The 25253-nt window shown below is 42.5% G+C and overlaps 1 protein-coding gene and 1 pseudogene across 4 annotated transcripts in view; both read left to right on the top strand.

The window, feature by feature from the left end:
* The window catches only part of GCH1 (GTP cyclohydrolase 1), a 50623-nt gene that overhangs the window by 8036 nt on the left and 17334 nt on the right, over positions 1-25253 (top strand). For all 4 annotated transcript variants that reach the window (XM_011961840.1, XM_011961839.1, XM_011961842.1 and 1 more), the window contains exon 2: positions 21347-21456. In XM_011961840.1, coding sequence (XP_011817230.1) covers positions 21347-21456 — 110 coding nt within the window. The remainder of the gene's footprint in view (positions 1-21346; positions 21457-25253) is intronic.
* On the top strand, positions 6888-8753 carry LOC105526069 (annotated as a pseudogene).

Raw genomic sequence — 25253 nt, 5'->3', positions numbered from 1 at the left:
AAGGGGTCAGCAGAACCATACTCATTCCAGAACCTGTAGTGGGGGAGGCTGTCCTTGCCTCTTCCCAGCTTCTGGTGGTGGCTGTCAGTTGATGGTGTTCCTTGGTTTGAGCTGCGTCACTCCAATTGCTGCCTCTGTCAGTGTCCACATTTTTGTTTTGTCTTATAAGGATGTCAGTCATATGAGGGAGGGTCCGCTTTACTCCAGTATGCCTGTGTTAGTTTAGCTAATTACATCTGCAACAACCCTATTTCCAAATAAAGTCACATGCTAAGATACCTGGGGTTTAGGACTTCAACATATCTTTTTTGGCGGATGGCACAATTCAACTTGTATTAGTACTAAACACTATTATTTTAAAAATTACCAGGAATTTTACTATAATTTCATTGAACATCAAGTACCAGACACTTCACTGAACGCTGGGAATGCAGGATAAGCAAAACAAGGTATAGTTCCTGCCTTCATGGAACTTACAGTGTAGCAGATAGAATCACAAATAGAAATGTGATTCTATCTGCTACACTGTAAGTTGTAGCAGTTGAAATAGATAGAAATGTGATTCTATCTGCTACACTGTAAATTGAAATAGAAATGTGTTGTGAGATTGAGAAATGTGATGATAAACAAAAACACAGCTCAGTAAGAGCACTTGGCATAGGAACTTGACCAATGCTGGGAGATGGGAGCACGAATGGGTGAAGCAATGCTTGAGCCGACTGATGTCTGAGTAACAAATACTGCTGATTGCTTACTTTGTGCTAAACAGTGAGTTTTTACATGTGTTACCTCATTTGATCTTCACAGCAGCACGATGGGGTGGGCAATATTATTCCCATTTTATACGTAAGGAAATTGGGGCACAGAGAGAACTTTCCCAAGACTGTATCTTGAAAGTCACAGAGCTGAGAGGATGATATAGAGGAATCATTGTAATCTCTGACAGTCGATTTAATTTTGATACAATATTTTACTAATTTATTTGAATCCTTTCTCCCTTCTTCCCCACCTATCCCTGCTTTTGTCTTTTCTCTGCTGTTTGCTTTGTCCACCTCCAGAAACCCTTCTATGCCTGGGCATTCCCCACCTGACTCATTTGCCAGTGATTTCTATGTGGGGACTGTAGTTTCAGTCTAGTATTTGGTTGAGTAGACTGCAGTGTTAAAACTCACCAGCAGAGGGCAACTGTCTAATCATTGGATCCCAGATTATGCATCCTGGATTATGTGAACAATTCTCAGTTCCAGGTTATGCAAACAAATATGTTTCCTATGGTTATAAATTAGCTAGAGTCTATAGTAATTAGATTGGGAGATAATTTGTGTTGGGTTATGCAAAGAGTATCTGAACCAAGTTAAATCTGTTATACTCAAGGCCAAGAGGACATTCATTTACTAGAATTTTATTCTGTTGGAGCCCATTAGTAGCAATATTGATTTATTTGGAGATAGGGTCTTGCTCTGTCACCCAGGCTGGAGTGCAGTGGCATGATCTCAGCTTACTGAAACCTCTGCCTCCCAGGTTCAAGCGATTCCTCTGCCTCAGCCTCCCAAGTAGCTGGGATTACAGGTGCCCACCACCATGCCTGGCTGATTTTTGTATTTTTAGCAGAGACAGAGTTTCACCGTGTTAGCCAGGCTGGTCTCAAAGTCCTGACCTCAAGTGATTGGCCTCCTAGGGTGCTGGGATTATAAGCATGAGCCACTGCAACTGGCTGGAAACATACAGTATTTGTCCTTCATGTCTGGTTTATTTTACTTTGCAGAATGTCTTCATCCACATTAAAAACATCAATTTTTTTTTTTTTTTTTTTTTTTTTGAGATAGAGTCTTGCTCTTCCGCCCAGACTGGGGTGAAGTGGCGCGATATCGGCTCACTGCAACCTCCGTCCCCTGGGTTCAAGTGATTCTCCTGCCTCAGCCTCCTGAGTAGCTGGGGTTACAGGTGCCCACCACCATGCCTGGCTAATTTTTGTGTTTTTAGTAGAGACTGGGTTTCACCGTATTGGCCAGGCTGGTGTTGAACTCCTGACTTCAGGTGATTCGCCCGTCTCTGCCTCTCAAAGTGTTGGGATTACAGGTGTGAGCCACCGCGTCAGTAACTCATTCTGTACAATGTTGTATATTCTCAACACATATAATATTTTAATTTCCTTATTTCAAGAAATCCTTAGAATTGAAGATACAGTAGTCCCCCTTATCCTTGGGGATCTGTTCCAAGACCCCCAGTGGATGCCTGAAACCGAGGACAGTACCAAACCAGATTGCCATCATTCAGAGTAAATTTGTGTTTGTGTCTTCTACCCACAAATTTCATGTCTTTTGCATCTTAACTAAACACTCACCATGCACTGCGGCCATAGCTTTTGCAGTTTGAAGTACAATAACAATACTAGCATGATTTTTTTTTTTTCCTCCTTCACAGTTTCACAGATAGAAGATTTGTTCTTAATATAGGTATAGCAACCTCCGCATAATGATTTTGTTCATTAATAAACTGAGAACTTTAATTTTTTTCACTTGAAGGAAACATGGCTTCTCTTTGGCATATCTGAATTGCCAGCATCACTACTCTTGTGGTTTGGGGCCATTGTTAAGTAAAATAAGGGTTAGTTGAAAACAAGCACTGCAAAACTGAAGGTTGATTTGATCACTGAGATGGATACTAAGTGACTATCAGGTAGATAGCATAGACAATGTGGATGCGCTGGACAAAGGATTAATTCATGTTCTGGGCAGAGGGGCTGGCGATTTGGTCACAATACTCAGAGTAGTGTGCATTTTAAAACTTATGAATTGTTGGCTGGATGCGGTGGCTCACGCCTTCAGTTCCAGCACTTTGGGAGGCCGAGGCAGGCCACTAACTTGAGCTCAGGAGTTGGAGACCAGTCTGACCAACATGGCCAAACCTCATCTCTACAAAATATACAAAAATGAAGCGGGCATGGTGGCACGTGCCTGTAATCCCTGGTACTTGGGAGGCTGAGGCACGAGAATCACTTGAACCCAGGGAGATGGAGGTTGCAGTGAACTGAGATTGCACCACTGCATTCCAGCCTGGGTGACAGAGCGAGACTCTGTTTAAAAAAAAAAAAAAAAAGTGCCTGGCATGACGGCTCATGCCTGTAATCCCAGCACTTTGGGAGGCCAAGGCAGGCATATCATTTGAGGTCAGGACTTTAAGGGATAGCTGCTGTAGATCATACCCCTCTAACTGACCCCACTGTTTATGACACGGGCAGCCCTGGAGGTATGCCTCTCTGATGGCCCATCAAAAACAATCTGCCCTTCAGCTTCAAGGAGCAGTTTGCTGACAGCCTCCAGCTGTTAGTGCTGTCAGGCTTTGCCTCCATGGAGGCCATACTTACCCCCTGCTGCGTGTCCTTTCATTTTGGTATCATCTCTTTCTCCCCTTCTATCCCTTCTCCACCACAGTAAACAGCTTTTTGAGGGCTGGGGCTATTTACAAGTGAAGTCGTGTATAAAAAGGAGATGCACGTCTTTCAGCTTCATATTTAGCGTGTTGGAAATTCTGTTCACTGATCTAATTCTGAAATCTCCTTGATATTTCTTAAACTAGTTTAGTATAGGCCAGGCGATTGGTCAGGAGATTGAGACCATCCTGGCTAACACGGTGAAACACCATCTCTACTAAAAAATACAAAAAATTAGCCAGGCATGGTTGGCGGGCGCCTGTAGTCCCAGCTACTTGGGAGACTGAGGCAGGAGAATGGCGTGAACCCGGGTGGCGGAGCTTGCAGTGAGCCGAGATTGAGCTACTGCACTCCAGCCTGGGTGACAGAGCGAGACTCCATCTCAAAAAAAGAGCCGGGCGCGGTGGCTCAAGCCTGTAATCCCAGCACTTTGGGAGGCTGAGACGGGCGGATCACGAGGTCAGGAGATCGAGAGACCATCCTGGCTAACACAGTGAAACTCCGTCTCTACTAAAAAATACAAAAAACTAGCCGGGCGAGGTGGCAGGCGCCTGTAGTCCCAGCTACTCGGGGTGCTGAGGCAGAAGAATGGCGTAAACCCGGGAGGCGGAGCTTGCAGTGAGCCGAGATCCGGCCACTGCACTCCAGCCTGGGCGACAGAGTGAGACTCCGTCTCAAAAATAAATAAATTAATTAATTAAATTAAATTTAAAAAAAAGAAAGAAAAAGAAAAAAACCAATTAGAAATCTTTAAATCTTCAAGATCCAAATACTTATGCCTCCCAGTTGTGACAGTGCATGAAGTACACAGCATTCCTGCTAAAAATGTTTTCCAGGAATTTAGTGAGGTCTTTAGACCTGACTTGCAGTTACCAGGAATATGAGAAATATAGAAGTTAAATGAAAACAAACAAAAAATCATACAAATCACAAAGGTGGAATATCTTACAGGACAACTGACCTCTCTGCTAAAGCAGTGGCAGGGGTTGGGGGTAGTAGGCGCTATTCCAGATTAAAACATAATAATCAAATGCAAATGTATGGACCTTAGTGGGTCATTGTTGGAAAAAATCATTAGTAAAAGGTATTTGAGACACCTGGGGAAATGTGAATATATATTAGGTATTAGATGATACGAAGGAATTAATAGTTAATTTTACTAAGGATGGTGTAAATCATTAAAAGAACACTTTTTAGGGTGACATTTCACCTCTAAATACATGTCTCTGATTTACTATCAGTAAAAGAATAAACTACACCAATATGGCAGAATGTTAGTTTTCAATCTAGGTGGTAAGTATATAGATGTCCACTATATAATTTTGACTACTTTTATATTTGAAGGTTTTACATAATAAAAAATTAAAGTTTACAAATACATGATACTAACAGGGAATATTAGTTTTTTTGGTATTACTATTCTACCTGACCACTCCTTTTCTAGTTTATATGAAGCTTTAATAATAAACTAAAACTTCAAGCACTAGTAAAACTAACCTGAGTAGCTGGGACTACAGGTGCCCACCACCACGCCCAGCTATTTTTTTTTTTTTTTTGTATTTTTAGTAGACAGGTATTTTGTATTTTTGGTAGAAGCAACAACATTCTTGAGGGAAAAGGTCTTTAAATAAAGGCTCTATCTAATCAAAGGAGCTACATACAGGTAGGAAGACCACAGATCCCAAGAACATTTAGATACGAAACCTTTTCAAAAATCTGCATCATAAGAAAAAAGAGAGAGATCTGTTACTATAGAAACGATTTGCAGGGCTTGAACATTTCAAGGTAAAACAGCACCTCGAGCAAGGAAAGGAGGCTGAAGAGCTTCCTAGGGCCTTGCCTATCAGCTGCTGGAAGTCAACAGAATGAGCAATGACAATTCTGACAGGCCCACCCATGCTCAGAGACCTGGGCATGACAATTTAACTCCTAGTCCTACTGCCTCTCCCTTCAGACCAGACCCAGAAGAGTCAAGTGACTCACCTACCTGAGTTCATAAACCAGTTAGCATGGATGTGGATGCTATGACTAGCCCAGGCTAGCTGTTCTTCCCATTACAGCAGGACAAAGTTTTGTTGACATACTAAACTAGTTTTCTTTTTTTTTTTTCTGAGTCGCCCAGGCTGGAGTGCAGTGGCACGATCTCCGCTCACTGCAAGCTCTGTCTCCTGGCTTCACGCCATTCTCCTGCCTCTGCCTTCCGAGTAGCTGGGACTACAGGTGCCCGCCACCATGCCCAGCTAATTTTTTTTTTTTGTATTTTTAGTAGAGACAGGGTTTCACCGTATTAGCCAGAATGGTCTCGATCTCCTGACCTCGTGATCCGCCCTCCTTGGCCTCCCAAAGTGCTGGGATTACAGGCGTGAGCCACCACGCCTGGCCCTAATTGGTTTTTAAAAGCACTGTTTCACTGGTTTTCTAGGATAAGGTTCTCTAGAGAAGTTCCTTTTTTAAAAATGCTTTATTAGTTTGAAGATTTAATGGGATTTTCCTTTCCCCTGAAATTCTTCCAGTTTGATTTCAAAAAGTAAAGGTCAGCATAGCATTAAATTTCTGAATTTTCCCTCATATAAGCCAAATAAATAGTTGGTGAAACAGTGTTTTGTGACCGATGTGCACCACCCTGGTTCTGGCAGTGTCTGGGCATTAGACCAGTCTTTCTGATCTGCTCTCCTGGCTGACAGTTAGGTTTGGCCCTTTCCTCTCCTTCAACCCCTGTGTTTATAATGGATTTTACTTTTCTTTTAAAAAATCAGATTTGCTGTCTTTTGCTGTCATCACCTCTGGGCTTTGTCACCACATGGCTGACTTCAACCTACAGTAACCCTTGATGCATGTTTCCTGAAGGGGACCTCTCCTCTTCAGTCCACGCTTCTAGTAGGTTGAGTTCAGCCCAAGATTAAGGCGCTCTGGTCTGGAGTCAGAAGATGGGTCAAAATCTAGTTCTCCCACCAGCTGGTTGGCTCTTCTTCAGCAGTCAGCTAGTGTTTCCAAATGATAGTATCCATGTCCTCATCTGTAAAGTGGGGAAAATAACTGTTTGTTTTTTGTTTTTTTTTAAGACAGAGTTTCACTTTATCAACCAGGCTGGAATGCAGTGGCGCAATCTTGGCTCACTGCAAGCTCTGCCTCCCAGGTTCACACCATTCCCCTGCCTCAGCCTCCCTAGTAGCTGGGACTACAGGCGCCTGCACCGCACCCAGCTAAATTTTTGTATTTTTAGTAGAGACAGGGTTTTACCATGTTAGCCAGGATGGTCTCAATCTCCTGACCTTGTGATCCACCCACCTCAGCCTCCCAAAGTACTGGGATTACAGGCGTGAGCCACCACGCCCGGCCTATAACTGGTTTTGACTAATGCAAGTTGTGGTAGGGCTTGAAAGAAATCACAAACTAAATGTAAAATTTAATTTGAAAAATACTGTCCAAGCAGGAACTCACATCCAGTAACAAAATGGATGGAGATCAGAAATCCAGATGTTTATGCCCAGGAAAAGCAGAATTTTATCGAGCACTTCTCCCAGATCGTCAGGGTGCTGACTGAGGATGAGATGGGGCACCCAGAGACAGGAGATTCTATTACCTGGCTCAAAGATCCTGGAGTACACTGCCACTGGAAACAAGTACCACTAGGGTTTGACGATGCTACTAGCATTCCAGGAGCTGGCAGAGCCCAGGAAACAGGATGGTGATAGTCTCCCGCAGGTCCTGCCTGGGCTGTTTTGCAAGCTTGCCCTTTTTTTTTTTTTTTTTTTTTAGAGGGAGCCTTGCTCTGTCACCCAGAATGGAGTGCAGTGGCACTATCTCAGCTCATTGCAACTTCCACCTCCTGGGTTCAAGTGATTCTTGTGTCTCAGCCTCCTGAGTAGCCAGGACTACAGGCGCATTCCACCATACCTAGCTAAGTTTTGTCTTTTTGGTAGCAATGGGGTTTCGCCATGTTGGCCAGGCTGACCTCGAACTCCTGACCTCAGGTGATCCCCCGCCTTGGCCTCCCAAAGTGCTGGGATTACAGGTGTGAGCCACCACATCTTGTGCTGCAAGCTTTCTTCCTGGTGGCAGATGACATCATGGATTCATCCCTCACCTGCTAGGGGTGGATCTGCTTGTATCAGAAGCCAGCTGTAGGTTTGGATGCCATCAATGATGCTATGCTTCCGGAAGCATGTATCTATCACCTCTTGAAGCTCTGTTGCTGAGAGCAGCCCCATTACTTGAACCTGATAAAGCACTCCTTGCAGAGTTCCTGTTAGACAGAGATCAGGCAGACCCTGGACCTCATTACAGCCCCCCAGGGCAATGTGGATCTTGACTGATTCACTGAAAAGAGGTACAAATCTACTGTCAAGTATAAGACAGCTTTCTACTTCTTCTACCATCCTGAAGCTGCAGCCATGTCTATGGCAGGTGTCAATGAGGGGAAGGAACGGGCCAGTGGAAGATCCTGCTGGAGTTGGGAGTTCTTTCAGATTCAGGATGATTACGTTGACCTTTTTGGGGACCCTACTGTCACCACTGGCAGAGTTTGTACTGACATCCAGGACAACAAATGACAACAAATGCAGCTGACTGGTGGTTTAGTGTCTGCAATGGGCCACTCTGGAACAGCACCAGATACTGCAGAAGAATTACAGGGAGGAGGCACTATATGAGGAGCTGGATCTGCTGGCCATGTTCTTGCAGTATGTGGAAGATGGTTAAAACCACCTATGGGTCTCATCGAGCAGTGTGTTGCACCACTGCCCCCAGCCACCTTCCTGGGGCTAGCGTGCAAAATCTCCAAGCAACTGCAAGGCAGAGAGAGGAGGCTGTTGATAAATTACTGTGTAATCTTTTTTTTTTAAACAGTTTCACTCTCGTTGCCCAGGCTGGAGTGCAATGGCACGGTCTCAGCTCACTGCCATCTCTGCCTTCTGGGTTCAAGCGATTCTCCTGCCTCAGCCTCCCAAGTAGCTGGGATTATAGGTGCCCGCCACTATGCCCGGCTAATTTTTGTATTTTTAGTAGAGATGGGGTTTCACCATGTTGGCCAGGCTGGTCTTGAATTCCTGACCTCAAATGATATGTCCACCTTGGCCTCCCAAAGTGCTGGGATTACAGGCGTGAGCCACTGCACCTGGCCTACTGTGTAATCTTACAAAAAAAGAGAAAAAGATAAAATGCTCTAAAATAGAAGGGAATCTGGTTTCTGTTCCACACATAGACACACACAGGCTTTTTTCCTTTTGCTGTTTCCCACTTCCGTATCTTATATGGTACTTCTCTTCCTTTCCCTTTCTAGGAAACTCTCCCTCCACCTTTCCTCCTACTCAACCTTTAGGCCTGGGTAAAATTTTAATCTTCAATACAATCATATTGTTTTCTCTCAGCCCACAAGTTTTCCTTTATGTGAACTATCAGTTTTACAATTTAACCTGTAGTCATTCTCCAAATATTTTTACACCTAGGCCTCTTATTTCTGCAGATCTCAAGTTGCTTGAATCATGGTTTCATAGATTTATTTTCAGCTCAGAACTATGAAAACTTTATTGTATTACCCTGGACATTGATTTCTAATGAGTTGACTGTAGGATGCAACTGGTTTCTTAAGTGGGGTATATTTTTCTAGGATGTGGATACAACTTTCTGATGTGAGGTCCTCACAAATTTTTAAAATTTGCTCCAGCAAAAAGTAAAGGTGAAGTCCTCTACCTGCTTCCTTCCTGCCTCACCTTATTTAGGTGGAGTTGGCTCCAGTTTCCTTCTCGTCTCTGCCTCCACCCTACCCCTGCCCCAGGCCTCATAGTGTCCCACAGGAATGACGTGGTGACTATAGGGAGGGTTATAGTGAGGAATTGCCCACTCTTTGGCCTTGCTAAACAGCAAATTTGGGCTAGCAGTGGGTCTGTTTTCTTTCTTTTCTTTTCTTTTTAGTCGGAGTCTCAATCTGTCGCCCAGGCTAGAGTGCAGTGGCGCAATCTTGGCTCATTGCAAACTCCGCCTCTTGGGTTCAAGTGATTCACCTGCCTCAGCCTACCAAGTAACTGGGATTACAGGCGCGGGCGCGCCACCGCGCCTGGCTAATTTTTGTATTTTTAGTAGAGATGGGGTTTCACCATGTTGGCCAGGCTGGTCTCGAATTGCTGACCTCATGATCCACCTGCCTTGGCCTCCCAAAGTGCTGGGATTACAGATGTGAGCCACCGCGCCCAGCCAGCAGTGGGTCTGTTTGCAACCCTCATGTACCCTCAGCTTTCAAGCCTGTGTGCTCCCACCCCAGCCAATCATCAGAATCACTTAGATTTTAAAAAGGCTTATCCTGGGTCCATCCCTACACATAGTAAATCAGATTTTTCCTGGGTGGCTTGGGACGCTGTATTTTCCAAAGCTCCTTATGATTGGCTGTATTTGGGAACCCCTGTTCTGAAGGATGATCCCTTATTTCTTCATCTGTCACTAATGATAGTGGCTTGCACACTCTGATGGTACTTACTTGGATGGGATTACAGATGGTTCCATAACATCCATCTGTATGAAATCTCGTGGTACAAATGAATGTAGGATGATAAGGGATGAGCCTATTAGAGGCTTTTGAAGCAAATGGATAGTTTAATCAGATTGGTGTGTTTTTTTCTTTAGAACTGCTGTGAACCAGACCTTGTTATCACCATCTGTTTTGTAAATTCCATTTTCAGTTTAACAGCTGGATTGTGAAAGATATACAAAATTATCCAGTTAAAAAACTAAATTTGGCAAGTGTGTGTGGTGTTTTAAAAAATGACTCCTTGAATACACTGTTTTGATTCCTTAGACAGTTTCTAAGGCTCTAATTTTGGTCTACCAGAAATATTCAGAGTAGTAAACTGAGACCAGAAAGGCAAGTTATTTGGCTTGGATAACTTTGAGAGTTAATAATGTACATGATTGACAGCTTTCAGTTTTATCCAGGAATAAATCTAAACAGTTTAAAACAGGTACTTTCCCCTTACCTCAGTACAGAGAGGTCCTGGCCACTGCCATGCACATCTCAGACGCTGAGCAGTGGGGCAGAAGGGTAACTTGTAATTTGGCATCAGTGTCCAACACCCTTGAGCTGTGCAAATCAGGAACCTGGGAGTCATGTTAAGCATCCTCTTAACTGAGGACACGGAAGCCCAGGTCACACAATCTGTGCAAAGCTTGCACTAGAACCTGGGTCTCTGGACTCTTATTCATTCCTTCTACTTTACCATTCTACCTCTTGAACCACCGTGCCTGCGGTTCCCCTAAGAGCCAGTAAAGTAATTGCATCTGGGTGGAGAGATTATATGTGCTTTCACTTTCTCATTTCATTATTTCTACATCTTACCAATAAACTTCCATGTATATTACCGTTGTAATGAGGAGCAAAATGTTAGTAAAGATAACTTCATATGTGAAAACTTGAACTCTTACCAAGAAACGTAGTGTTCGTGACAAGGCTGCCTGAGAGGATGAGAATAGCTCATCAGCACTGGGTTGGCTGAAGGAAACATGCATGTCAGTACTATTTTGAGGGCAGCTGAGAACATCTATTTCAATAGCTTTGGCTATATTTTAATAGCTAAGAGCAACATATGAATTTGTCTCTGCCAAAGATGAAGGAAGTGAAAATTTCCAAAATAACCAAACTTTTACTTTCTTTGCAATACATTAGGTCTTTCCTGCTGACAAACCTACAGTTTATGAAATGAGTTTGTGGAGCGTATCAAAGCTGTGCGGCAGCTCTGCGCACTCCAGCAGATGGTGTGACTGGTTGTCTGTAGTCGTCTTAGTTTCCGCCATTGTGTCAGTCTGTGGAGTGTTTGGGTTCATGCTTATTTTGGCCAAGTTTTCCAAATTCTGTCTTGGTAAGTGCAAAAAGCTGTTGAGTGTCGGAAGCTCTAACGAGAGGTGTACTCATGTTGAAAGTGAAAGCAGAGAGAGCGATTTTTTTTTTCTCTTTGAATTTGTTTTAACATTGCTCTTACTTGTAGAACAAATTTTTCAAACAGGTGGTAGAAAGCAAAACATCTTAATGCCATCTTCAGGGCAGAAGACTTTGTTTGAGTTGCAGGATGTGATTTAGGGAGGGTTTTGAAGGAGTTTGCAGCCCTGTGTGAAGCTGGCTGGGTCTTTCTGTGTTTTCCTCCTTGACTTCCTCCTTTAGCCCCTCCATGCAAAGGTAACCTGTTTTTTGATGTTTCTTTTTATTTTTATTTTTATAGAAAAAAACAAAATGCCAACATGTGTATGAAGACCTTAATTTAAAAAAATATATTTTTTGGCCCAGGCACGGTGGCTCACGCCTGTAATCCCAACACTTTGAGAGGCTGAGGCGGGTGGATCACCTGAGGTCAGGAGTTCAAGACCAGCCTGACCAATATGGAACCCTGTCTCTACTAAAAATACAAAAATTAGCCAGGCATGGTGGCACATACCTGTAATCCCAGCTACTCGGGAGGCTGAGGCAGGGGAATCGGTTGAACCTGGGAGGTGGAGACTGTGGTGAGCTGAGATTGTAGCATTGTACTCCATATATATGTAATATATATATATATATTATTAATGTCTCAAATATACAAGACTGTATGAAGAACAAGTTTAATCAAAATGCATTGGGTTTTAACAAATCTTAATATTTTGCTATAATTGCTTTTAAAAAATACAGATATAGTTTAAGCTTCTAGTTATCACTTCCTGATCCAGTTATCATCTCACTACAGAGGTAACCACTATCCTGAATTTGGTCCCTTACTTTCTTTTTTTTTTTGAGATGGAGCTTTGCTCTGTCGCCCAGGCTGGAGTGCAGTGGCGTGATCTTGGCTCACTGCAACCTCTACCTCCTGGGTTCAAGTGATTCTTCTGTCTCAGCCTCCTGAATAGCTGAGATTACTTTCATGTCTTTTTTTTTTTTTTGAGACAGAGCCTCACTCTGTCACCCAGGCTGGAGTGCTGTGGCGTAATCTTGGCTCACTGCAACCTCTGCCTCCCAGGTTCAAGCAATTCTCCCGCCTCAGCCTCCCGAGTACCTGGGATTACAGGTATGTGCCATCATGCCCTGCTAATTTTTGTAGTTTTAGTAGAGATGGGGTTTCACCATGTTGGCCAGGCTGGTCTTGTACTCCCGCCCTCCTCGACCTCCCAGAGTGCTAGGATTACAGGCGTGAGCCACCGATACCGGCCTCATGTCTATTTTTATATTTTAATTTTCTGTGTATGTTTACAAACAACATGTAACATTGTTTCTACTTAATTTAAATAGCTCATACTCTACATATTCTTCTGCTATATGCTTTTTACAGTGAATATCCTTTCAAGGATTTATAAATACAGCCCATATTTACTCACTTTCATTGCTAGGTCATATTTTATTGTGAGTTTACCCAAACTGTATAATTGTTCTTCTGATTCACACTTCTCTATTTTTGCTATTACCAACAAGACTGCAGTGACTTTTTTTTTTTTTTTTTGAGACAGGGACTTGCTCTGTTGCTCAGGCTGGAGTGCAGTGGTATGATCTGAAGTCACTACAGCCTTCGCCTCCCAGTTCAAGTGATTCTCATGCCTCAGCCTCCCAAGTAGCTGGGACTACGGGTGTGTGCTACCACATCCGGCTAATTTTTGTATTTTTAGAAGAGATGGGTTTTCACTGTGTTGGCCATGCTGGTTTCGAACTCCTGGCTTCAACTGATCCACCTGCGTTGGCCTCCCAAAGTGCTGGGATTACAGGCGTGAACCACTGTGCCCAGCTGAAAATTCTGTATTCCCTTGGCTGCATGAATTTCTTTGGAGTCTCTTCATTTAAAAATGTATTTTAGGCCGGGCGCGGTGGCTCAAGCCTGTAATCCCAGCACTTTGGGAGGCCGAGATGGGCGGATCACGAGGTCAGGAGATCGAGACCATCCTGGCTAACACGGTGAAACCCCATCTCTACTAAAAATACAAAAAACTAGCCGGGCGAGGTGGCGGGCGCCTGTAGTCCCAGCTACTCCGGAGGCTGAGGCAGGAGAATGGCGTAAACCCGGGAAGCGGAGCTTGCAGTGAGCTGAGATCCGGCCACTGCACTCCAGCCCGGGCGACAGAGCAAGACTCCGTCTCAAAAAAAAAAAAAAAAAAAAATGTATTTTAAGGAAGTGAATTGGTCCAGTGTGGTGGCTCACACCTGTAATTCCAGGACTTTGGGAGGCTGAGGTAGGAGGAGTTTGAGCCCAGGAGTTCAAGATTAGCTTGTACAACACAATGAGACTCTGTCTCTACAAAAAAAAAAAAATTCAGCTGGATGTGGTAGCACACCTGTAGTCCCAGCTACTGGGGAGGCCAAGGTGGGAGGATTGCTTGAGTCTGGGAGATGGAGTCTGCAATGAGCAGTGATTGCACTGCTGCACTCCAGCCTGGGTGATAGAATGAGACCTTGTCTCAAAAAGAAAAAGAGTGAATCACAGAGTAAAGACAGACATATTAATTGGATAAACACGGAAGATCTATGTTTAACTCCAGCTTTGTGCATGGCATTACAGGGAACTGTGTAGAAGCTCCAAAGCCTTCAGATATAATGCTTAACTCAGAAACTTATAGCCCAGTGTGTTTGGGGGATATGGGCACAAATAACCATGGTACTACGAGGCATGATGAAATAAGCGCTGTATGCTGGTGGAGGCAGCTCTGATGTTAGATGGAACTATGAGGGTCTGGACCATTCTCCACCAAGTCAGGATAGGCTTATCTTTGTTAGCACCTTGAGTTGATTTAATTCCAGCCAAAAGCAAAGAGGTGTGATGCCCTAGGCACTTCTGTCTCTCTTCTCTTAAAACCAGTAATCTGACTGCATTAGCTCTTTCCTATCCTTTAGGATGGATGCACACTCAAATGTTCCAAGTCATCTTCCACTGTCTTTTAACACTGTCCTTTCAGGAGGATGCATTGGGTGTGCAGCTTCCTCAGAGAACTGGAGTTGTTGGTGCTGATCACCAGATACCCCAGACAGCACTAATTCCTATACTATGGGTTCAAAGGGAACTCCATTGGACAGAAATTTCCTTTTGAGGAAATCTTTCCCAGGAGTTTCTTTTTACCTTTCCCTCACTTTCTCCCCAGCAGAAACAGGTCTGTTTGTCCTTAAATATATATCTATATATTTGAGTAGGAGCATTTTGAAGAGATGAAGTTTCTATGTAGCAGCACAAAACATGGAATAGTTTAAACCAGGGACACTCTAGTTCTCAGACCAGGAGCATCAGGATCTTCTGGGAACTTGTTAGAAATGCAAATTCTCAGGTCTACTCAGACCACCTGAAACAGAAGCCATAGGGGTGGGGCCTAGAGATTTGTGTCTTAACAGGCCCACTGGAGGAGTCTGGGAACCCCTGTTTCGAGGGATGCTTAAATAAGCACTTGGGGGCCAGGCATGGTGGCTCATGCCTATAATCCCAACACTTTGGGAGGCCAAGACAGGCAGATCCCTTGAGCTCAGGAATTTGAGACCAGCCTGGGCAACATGACGAAACCCCATCTCTACAAAAAATACAAAAATTAGCCAGGCATGGTGGCTTGCACCTGTAATCCCAGCTACTCAGGAGGCTGAGGTGGGTGGATCACCTGAGCCTAGGAGGTGGAGGTTGCAGTGAGCTGAGATTGTGCCACTGCATTCCAGCCTGGGCAACAGAGGGAGACACCGTCTCAAAAAAAAAAAAAAAAAAAAAAGCAGTTGGGTTTGTATTGTGGGCCTGTCTTACTATACTTTCAGAAAAGGGTCCAGCAGACTAAATACTTGAGGGATGTTACCCAGCAGTGTTATTTGTTGACACTGCTTAATTATGAATGACATGAGAAAGGTATACCTGAAAACTGACATTGTGTGGTATTGTTGTGGGCAGACCTTTAATTTGTGGAGACTGCTTTGGTTTTGTTTGTGGTTATGACCAACAGTAGGAAACAGAATGCCATAAATCCCCGTTTCCAGGGTTACCTTCTTGCTGCTGATAACAGGCAGGAAATTAAAACAATATGTGATAGTGTTCTGTTCTTATTATCTACAGATGGTAGCTTTTAGATGTGTTGGTGCAAAACAACATAAGCAAATATAGCAGGGAAACTTTATTATTGAAGAAAAATGATTTGGCTAGGTCAAGGTTATAGTCTGGGTTCATTTTAATAAAATGGGGTATAGGCAACATATTAGTGTTCCATTATCACATGAAGCATTTAGCTGTATGAGGATCACTAGATGTTTTTTCTCTTTGATTTAATTTTATTTGAGTATGTAAAACATTTACATGATTCCAAGGTCAAAACTATATAACAAATTATATTCAAAGATGCTTCCCTTTCATCCATATCCCTTCTGTCCTTTTCTCTTACTACTTTACAGGTAATCATTTTTACTAGCTTTTAAATTTATCCTTCCAGTGTTTCTTTTTGCAGATAAGCATATACATGTATGTATAGGTTCATAGCTTCTCTTTCCAGTTTCATTACACAAAAGGTTGCATACTATAGTACAATTTTTAAAATTATTATTACTATTATGCTTTTTAGAGACAGGGTCTTCTGTCACCCAGGCTGGAATGCAATGGTATAATCATAGCTCACTGCAGCCTCAAACTCCTATCCTGGCTTCAAGGGATCCTCCTGCTTCAGCCACCTGAATAGCTAGGACTATAGGCACACACCACCATGCAGTACTTTAATTTTTTTTTTTTTTTTTGTAAAAATGGAGTCTGGCTAGGTTGGGCAGTCTGGTCTTGAACTCTTGGCCTCTAGCAATCTTCTCACCTTGGCCTCCCAAAGTGCCAGGATTACAGATGTGAGCCACCGCACCCAGCCTAAAAATTATGTTTGAAGTTAGCTTTATTAAGGTGTCACTTACCTTCTGTAAAATTTACCTACTTCACATGTACAATGTGAATTTTAACAAACATATACAGTTATATAGCTACCCATACAGTGAAGATAGGAACTGTTTCCATCACCCAAAAAAGTTTCTTTCTTTCCTTTTGCAGTGAAATCCTCTCTCCAACCTCTCTGGCCCTGGTAAACCACCTGCCTGCCTTCTATCACTATAGTTTGCCTTTCCTAGAACATAGGTAGTCTACTCTGTGTATGGATGTCTTTCACATTGTAGTGTACTTTGGAGACTCAAACCATGTTATACATGTATCAGTAATTCATTCCATCTTCTTGCTAAGTGTACTCCATTGTTTATACATTCCAGTTGAGGGACATTGTCCTTTTGCTTTTCAGAAAACTTTTTATTGGTCCAGGCACAGTGACTCACGCCTGTAATCCCAGCACTTTGGGAGGCCAAGACGGCTGGATCACCTGAGGTTGGGAGTTCCAGACCAGCCTGACCAACATGGAGAAACCCCATCTCTACTGAAAATACAAAATTAGCTGGGAGTGGTGGCACATGCCTGTAATCCCAGCTACTCAGGAGGCTGAGGCAGAAGAATTACTTGAACCCGGGAGGCAGAGATTGCAGTGAGCTGAGATTGCGCCATTGCACTCCAGCTTGGGCAACAAGAGCAAAACTCCGTTTCAAGAAAATAAAAAAAAAAAGGAAAACTTTTTATTTTGGAACAATTTTAGACTGACTTACAGAATAATTACAAAGATAGTAGAGAGAGTTTTCATATACCCTTTCCCCAGTTTCTTCTAATGTTTAACATCTCACATGGCCATAGTACAGTTATCAACATTTAAGAAATTAATATTGGCCGGGCACGGTGGCTCACACCTGTAGTCTCAGCACTTTGGGAGGCCAGATTACGAGGTCAGGAGTGTGAGACCAGCCTGGCCTTTAGTGAAACCCTGTCTCTACTAAAAATACAAAAAAATTAGCTGGGTGTGGTGGCACGTGCGTGTAGTCCCAGCTACTCGGGAGGCTGAGGCAGGAGAATTGCTTGAACCCGGGAGGTGGAGGTTGCAGTTAGCCGAGACCACACCATTGCACTCCAGCCTGGGTGACAGAGTGAGACTCCATCTCAGAAAAAAAAAAAAAAAAGAAATTAATATTGGAGCCAGGCAGTGGTGCATGCCTGTAGTCCCAGCTACTTGGGAGGCCAAGGTGGGAGGATGGCTTGAGCCACAGAGTTTAAGACTGGCCTTGCAACATAGCAAGACTTGTAAAGATCTCTAAAATAATAATATTATTTTAGATATATATATAATAATAAAGATATAATAATAAAGATCTCTAAAATAATAATAATAATAATAAGGCCAGATACGGTGGCTCACACCTGTTATCCCAGCACTTTGGGAGGCTGAGGTGGGCGGATTATGATGTCAGGAGATCAAGACCATCCTGGCTAACACAGTGAAACCCGTCTCTACTAAAAATACAAAAAAAATAGCCGGGCGTGGTGGCTGGTGCCTGTAGTCCCAGCTACTCAAGAGGCTGAGGCAGGAGAATGGTGTGAACCTGGGAGGCAGAGCTTGCAGTGAGCCGAGATCGTGCTACTGCACTCCAGCCTGGGCAACAGAGTGAGACTCCATCTCAAAATAATAATAATAATAATAATACACTTTATTTTAAAAAGTAATATTGGTACAATACTATTATTTAAACTACAGACTTTATTCAGATTTTCATTGTCATTTCTCTGGTCTCCTGCAATCTGACAATTCCTTAGTCTTTCTGTGTTTTTCATGACTTTGATGCCTTAATTTCTTTTTTTAATTTTTAAACGTTTAAAAAATAGAGACAGGATCTTTCCCTGTCACTCTGGTTGGAGTGGAGTGGTGCAATCAGCTCATTGCAGCCTTGAACTTCTAGGCTTAAGTGATCCTCCTGCCTTAGCCTCCTGAATAGCTGCGACTACAGGAGTGTGCTGCCATGCCTGGCTAATTTTTTTCTTATTTTTTGTAGAGATGGGATATTGCAGTGTTACCCAGGCTGGTCTCAGAATCCTAGGCTCAAGTGATCCTCCCGCCTTGCCCTACCAAAGTGCTGGGATTACAGGTGTAAGCCACTGTGCCTGGCTTGATGCTTTCTAAGGGTACTTGTTTAGGTGTTTTGTATCCCTCGATTTGTCTGATGATTAGGCTGCGGTTACGGATTTTTGGGAAGAATACTGCAGAGGTGATGTGCCCTTCTCATGGTGTCCTATCAGGAGCTACCTGATGTCAGTATGTCCTGTTACTGGCAAAGTTAACCTTGATCACTTGGTTAAGGTAGCCTCTGCCAGGTTTCTCCACTAAGTTACTATTTTTCCTTTTCTGTACTCTGTTAAGGCAAATTATTGCTTTTTAAATTTTGATGTACCTCCATGTGCATAAGAGATACATAGCTTTGCAACTCCCTCAATCCTAATTGTAATAATAATAGTAATAACAATAACTAGCACTTGGTCGCCTGCGTAGTTCTAAACACATGTGCCCATTTAATCCTCATGACACCCTGTGAAGTAGGCACTTTATGCTCATTTTATAGCCTAGAAGATTGAGGTAAGCGATGGAGTCAAATCTTTTTTTTTTTGAGATGGAGTCTTGCTCTCCCTTGCCCAGGCTCACTGCAGCCTCCGCATCCTGGGTTCAAGCAATTCTCCTGTCTCAGCCCCCTGAGTAGCTGGGACTACAGGCATGCACCACCACGCCCGGCTTATTTTTGTATTTTCAGTAGAGACAGGGTTTCACCATGCTGGCCAGGCTGGTCTCGAACACCTGACCTCAGGTGATCCACCTGCCTCTGCCTCCCAAAGTACTGGGATTACAGGCGTGAGCCACCGTGCCCAGCCTGGAGCCAGATCTTCACTTCGCCTGAGTTGAGGGGCTGACTTTAACATGGGCCATATGGTTGTCGTCAGAGCTTAAGATGGGGACGCTCTCATTCTTTGCCAGAGAAAACAAATGCTTCCTATATTTAATGATTCTCTCTTGTTTTTACTTTAAGACATTTTTTTTGGCTTGTTTTTCCTTCCAGGAATATTCTTGTGTGACTAAAGATTTTAGTAAGCTATATGGCAATAATACCATATTAAAATCTTGGGGAGAAATCCAAGAAACTTTTGGAAACATTAAGGATCTATTTTTGGTCTTCTTTTCAAAAATATGACTGAAGGTGGGGCAGAATATTCAGAATAGAAAAGTGCTGTGGTAGAAGAAACACTCAGTGAGTGACACTGAGCCTTTTTCTCCTGGGATGTATCAGCCACTTCTACCAGGGGTGTCTGTGTTTGTCTGTGTGTGTCTAACCCTGCCATATTTGCCTTTCTTTTTTTTTTTTTTTTTTTTGAGACGGAGTCTGGCTCTGTCTCCCAGGCTGGAGTGCAGTGGTGCAATCTTGGCTCACTGCAAGCTCCGCCTCCCGGGTTCACACCATTCTCCTGCCTCAGCCTCTTGAGTAGCTGGGACTACAGGCACCCGCCACCACACCCGGCTATTTTTTTTTTGTATTTTTAGTAGAGACGGGTTTCACTTTGTTAGCCAGGATGGTCTTGATCTCCTGACCTCATGATCCACCCACCTCAGCCTCCCAAAGTGCTGCGATAACAGGTGTGAGCCACCGCGCCCAGCCCCATGTTCACCTTTCTTGACCACACTAATGACTTTTCTACGACACAGTCAAATGTATCTCTGAATAGCTTGACTCAGGGTGATAACTGTGGTTTGCATGATGACTTGGTCTCTGTGAGCCCCCTATTCTAGTAGCAGTGGAGCCACTGAAGGTCAGGCAGTGTGGGTGGACATTTGTCCATCTTCCTGTGACTCACTCAGCCACCTGCCTTTCCGAGGGGAAAGAGCTGTAGGGGCAAAGCTCTAATACATCCCTTCCCTTCTCTTTCTAATTCTATGTATTTTGCATATCCCCCAAATCCTTGAAATTACACAGTTAGGTGTCTTGTTATATCTAGTCTGCCAAGCTGTCTAGGTATCAGTACAGTTTTTTTCTATGTATATATTTATTTTCCAAAAATGAAATCCTACTGTATTTCTTTGTAGCTTCTTTTCTCATTGACAATATAGCTGAAGAAGTTTCCATGTCATATGGCATGTATCTACACTGTTGTTTGGGTACCTGCCTATTATCAATAGCTTGGCTATATTATGATTGGCAGGGATTGTGGCTTGTTTATCTCTATCCGTCTTCAGCATCCGGGACAGGATGTTCTTGCAGTCACAGAATGTTAGGAAGCTCAGAGCTCTCTCAGGCATCATCTAATTAATCTTTTCTCTTGCACATAGCATAGTTGAGGCTAAGTCAGTGCACTTTTTAAAAATAAAGCTTTTAAAAAAAAAATGTCTATTGTATGTCTGGCTGGAAGTGCCAGGGTCCACAGCTTAAACAAGACACTGCTCATCTTCCAAAGCCTACCCAGAGAGGCATATACACACAAACTGTAGGATTTATTTCCTTAGGAAGGCGACTGTTTAGAATAAGTCTGATGCTGGCCTACAATATATAGAGCACTTTACAAATGTAGAAAATTACTTGGGGAATCGATAATAGAGGTCAAGTTTACAGGTGTCTGGATCTGGCCTCATAAGTCAGAGGGCTAAGGATTAGTCTTTTTCTCAGATAAGTTTTTCTACATACTGATTATAGACAAAATATAAAGTAGAAGAAAATGTAAGGAAGAAAGTGAAAGTGGCCCATTTCTACTGCCAGAAATAGCCACTGTTTTATTTTGGTATAATTTTTCCTTTCCTCCCTCCCTTCTCCCTCCTCTTCCATACTGCAAATATGTTCATAATCCTGCATTTTTCATGTAACACTGTATCAAGGATTTTTAAATGTCACTTAAAGAAAAAGACTTTGCTACTTTGATAAGGAAAAATATGGAAAAATATCTAGTTTTAATTTGTATTCCCTTAATATTTTAGGGAAGATTAACATTTGTTTATGTTGACTGTCTATTCATGTTTATCCATAGTAGCTTTTCTATTCTACCTTTCCATAAAATTGGAAATGTTACTAAAGCAAGCCTCTGATTTCAGATGTCCTAAACGATGCTATATTTGATGAAGATCACGATGAGATGGTGATTGTGAAGGACATAGACATGTTTTCCATGTGTGAACATCACTTGGTTCCATTTGTTGGAAAGGTAAGGTACTCTTTGTTGTTTCCCAGCAATTTAAAACATAATGAAAGTTTTTCAATCAGAATAATTATATTTAAAAATTTTAGCTGCCAATTCCTGATATCCCAGGTATTTACAATTATACATATGTGATTATTCTTTATTAACCTGACTAACAACTTGAAACTTAAAAAACAAAAGCAAAGTAGCAGAAGACCCTCAGGGCAAGACTTTCATGTTAAATACCATTGACATAGGTTAAAATAATGAGGTTAAAGTAGCATCTCTTTTTTTTTTTTTTTGTAGCTACTACAGGTTCCGAAAACCTTTGCCCTTTTATTTATTTATTGTTAGCATCCCAATCTAGAGATGCCTTTTACTTTAACTTGAATAATGTTTGATCCAAGATATATATGTATGTATGGCATGTCATGAGCAACGATAATTGCAGAATTTCTTGTGCAGAGGTTATGGTATTTGTGGATTTGTTTCTACCCCTTCTATATTAGGAAAAGTGAGTCTAATGCATTAGGTTCCTCAGCACCTCTGAATTTCTTTTGTCAGAAATGTTTAGTCCTAGTCTTATGAAACTTTAGATCTAATCTAGTTTATAGGAAATCCAGAGGCTGAATGGAACAAATCCAGAAGATGGGACACTCTGCTGAACAGCTGGCCTATTCTCTTTTCAGTAGAGAATGTTATGGGTGGGAGCATTATTTTAGAACAAAAGAGACTTAAGAGGTATAACCAAATGCAATGTAAATACAAATGTGTGACTCTCCATTGGATTCCTGTTTAAACAAACCAAAAGTAAAACATTTGAGACAATTGGAGGAATTTAAATCTGAGTTAGTTATTAGATGTTGTCTAGGAATGACTATTTAACATACCTTTGAGAACATGTGGTTTAGAACAAAGAATTGTCCCATTCCCCTAACCCGCATCATAATTTTATTTAATTTTGACTCTTTATTAATAATCTTTAAACAGAAGACTTACAAGAAGTAGTGTTATGAATACTTATATACCCATCAACTAAAGTTAAAGTGTTAACATTTGCTTCATTTTTTTCTTTGTTAAAGTATTGTATCTTTCCACTTTTTTATGGAAATAAAATATAGACAGAAAATGCACAAAACTTAAGGGTGTTGCTTACCACTTCAGAGATCAAGAACTAGAATAGGCTGACACAGTGGTTCATGCCTGTAATCCCAGCATTTTGGAAGGCCGAGGTAGGTGGATTGCTTGAACCCAGGAGTTCAAGACCAGCCTGGGCAACATGGCAAAACCCCATCTCTACCAAAATAAAAATAAAAGACCCCTGGGCATGGTGGTGCATGCCTGTACTGCCAGCTACTCGGGAGGCTGAGGTGGGAGGATGGCTTGAGCCCAGGAGGCAGAGGTTGCAGTGAGCCTAGATTGTGCCACTATATCCCAGCCTGGGCAACAGAGCCAGACTGCCAGACCCTGTCAAAAAAACAAAAAAGCAAACAAACAACAACAACAAAAACCCACAACTAGCATCCGGGAAGCTCACCTCATTTCTCTTCTCTTAATTCCTGATCCATCCTTTTTGCCAGTTTATCAATTTATAACCCTATCCTATCAATTTATAACCCTATTAATTTATAACCCTATGGATTAGTTTTCTTGTTTTTCAACTATATATGAGTGGGAAGATTGTACGATATGTACTCTATGTGCCTGGCCTCTCTTGTTCTACATTGTCAGATTGATTGAGGTCATTGCCTATCATTGTAGTTTATTTTCATTTTTATATCTTATTCCATTGTACAAATATACCACAATTTATTCTGCTCTTGGTGGACATTTGTATTGTTGCCTCTTTTTTTTTTTTTTTGCTATTACAAACAGTACTGCTATCAATACATTTTTGGTGTATATACGCATGCATTTTTTTTTTTTTTTTGAGACAGAGTCTTGCTCTGTTGCCCAGGCTGGAGTGGAATGGTGTGATCTCGGCTCGCTGCAAGCTCCATCTCCTGGGTTCATGCCATTCTCTCACCTCAGCCTCCTGAGTAGCTGGGACTACAGGTCCCTGCCACCACACCTGGCTAATTTTGTTTTTGTATTTTTAGTAGAGATGGGGTTTCACTGTGTTGGCTAGGATGGTCTCGATCTCCCGACCTCGTGATCTGCCCGCCTCGGCCTCCCAAAGTGCTGGGATTACAGGTGTGAGCCACCGCGCCCAGCATATGCATGCATTTCTATTAGAAATGTACCTAGGAGTGGAATTGCAGGATCATAGGGTATACCCATCTTCAACTTATTAGATGCTGACCTATAGTTTTCCAAAGTGGTTGTACCAGTTTGCACTCTCAATAGTATATGAGATTTCTAGTTGTTTCATATCCTTGCCAACACTTGGTACTTTGTCTTAAGTTTAGTATGCTGTTATATGTTTAGTAGTATTACTCTTTTTTTGAAAAAAAAACTTTTACGGAAAATTTCAAATACGTAATAAGACTAATATAACAAAGTTTCATGTTCCCATCAAGTAGCTTCAACAGTTACCAGTACAGGACCAATCTTGTTCAATATAGGCCCACACTGAACTATTCTGAAGCAAATTTCAGGTTATTTCTTCTAGCATTTGTCTCTAGAAGATAAGAAAAAAATTTATTTTTATTTTTGAGACAGCCTTGCTCTGTTGCCCAGGCTGGAGTGCACTGGCAAAATCTGAGCTCATTGCAACCTGCACCCCCTGGGTTCAAATGATTCTCGTGCCTCAGGCTCCGGAGTAGCTGGGATTACAGGTGCGTACCACCACGCCCAGCTAGTTTTTTGTATTTTTAGTAGAGATTGGGTTTCACCATGTTGGCCAGGCTGGTCTTAAACTCCTGACCTCAAATGATCTGCCCACCTTGGTTTCCCAAATTGCTGGGATTACAGACGTGAGCCACTACACCCAGCCTAGAAGATTAAAAAATTATTTTTAGGAACATAACCCCAGTTTGATTACCATATCCAGTAAGTTAGCAATAACTCCTTCAATATATTAAATAATATAAAGTATGTTACAGAGAGCATAACTTTTTATCACTACTTATTAACATGCATCCCTAAACTACTTACCCATACTAGCCATTAATATGCCTCTCTAAAATATTTTCCTTTTTTTTTTTTGAGACAGAGTTTCGCTATTGTCGCCCAGGGTAGAGTGCAGTGGTGCGATCTTGGCTCACTGCAACCTTCGCCTCCCCGTGATTCTCCTGCCTCATCCTCCCGAGTAGCTGGGATTACAGGTGCGCACCACCATGCCTGGTTAATTTTTGTATTTTTAGTAAAAATGAGATTTCACCATGCTGGCCAGGCTGGTCTCAAACTCAGGTGATCCTCATGCCTCGGCCACCCAAAGTGCTGGGATTACAGGCGTGAGCCACCGTGCCTGGCCCTAAAATATTTTCTTACTTATTCACAGTAGCACTATCACAAAATTAACAATAATTCTTAAATAGTATCTAATAACTAACTCATATTTACATTTCTCCAGTTGTCTCAAAAGTTTACTCTTGGTTTGTTTAAAAAGGAATCCAACGGAAAGCCACACATTTGTATTTACATTGCATTTGGTTATACCTCTTAAGTCTCTTTTGTTCTAAAATAGTGCTCCTGGCCGGGCGCGGTGGCTCCAGCCTGTAATCCCAGCACTTTGGGAGGCCGAGACGGGCGGATCACGAGGTCAGGAGATCGAGACCATCCGGGCTAACATGGTGAAACCTCGTCTCTACTAAAAAATACAAAAAACTAGCCGGGCGGAGTGGTGGGCGCCTGTAGTCCCAGCTACTCAGGAGGCTGAG

The sequence above is a fragment of the Colobus angolensis genome, unplaced genomic scaffold (genome assembly GCF_000951035.1).
Source record: "Colobus angolensis palliatus isolate OR3802 unplaced genomic scaffold, Cang.pa_1.0 Scaffold57, whole genome shotgun sequence".
Classification (NCBI taxonomy): domain Eukaryota; kingdom Metazoa; phylum Chordata; class Mammalia; order Primates; family Cercopithecidae; genus Colobus; species Colobus angolensis.
This window is presented reverse-complemented; position numbering and strand designations above follow the sequence as displayed.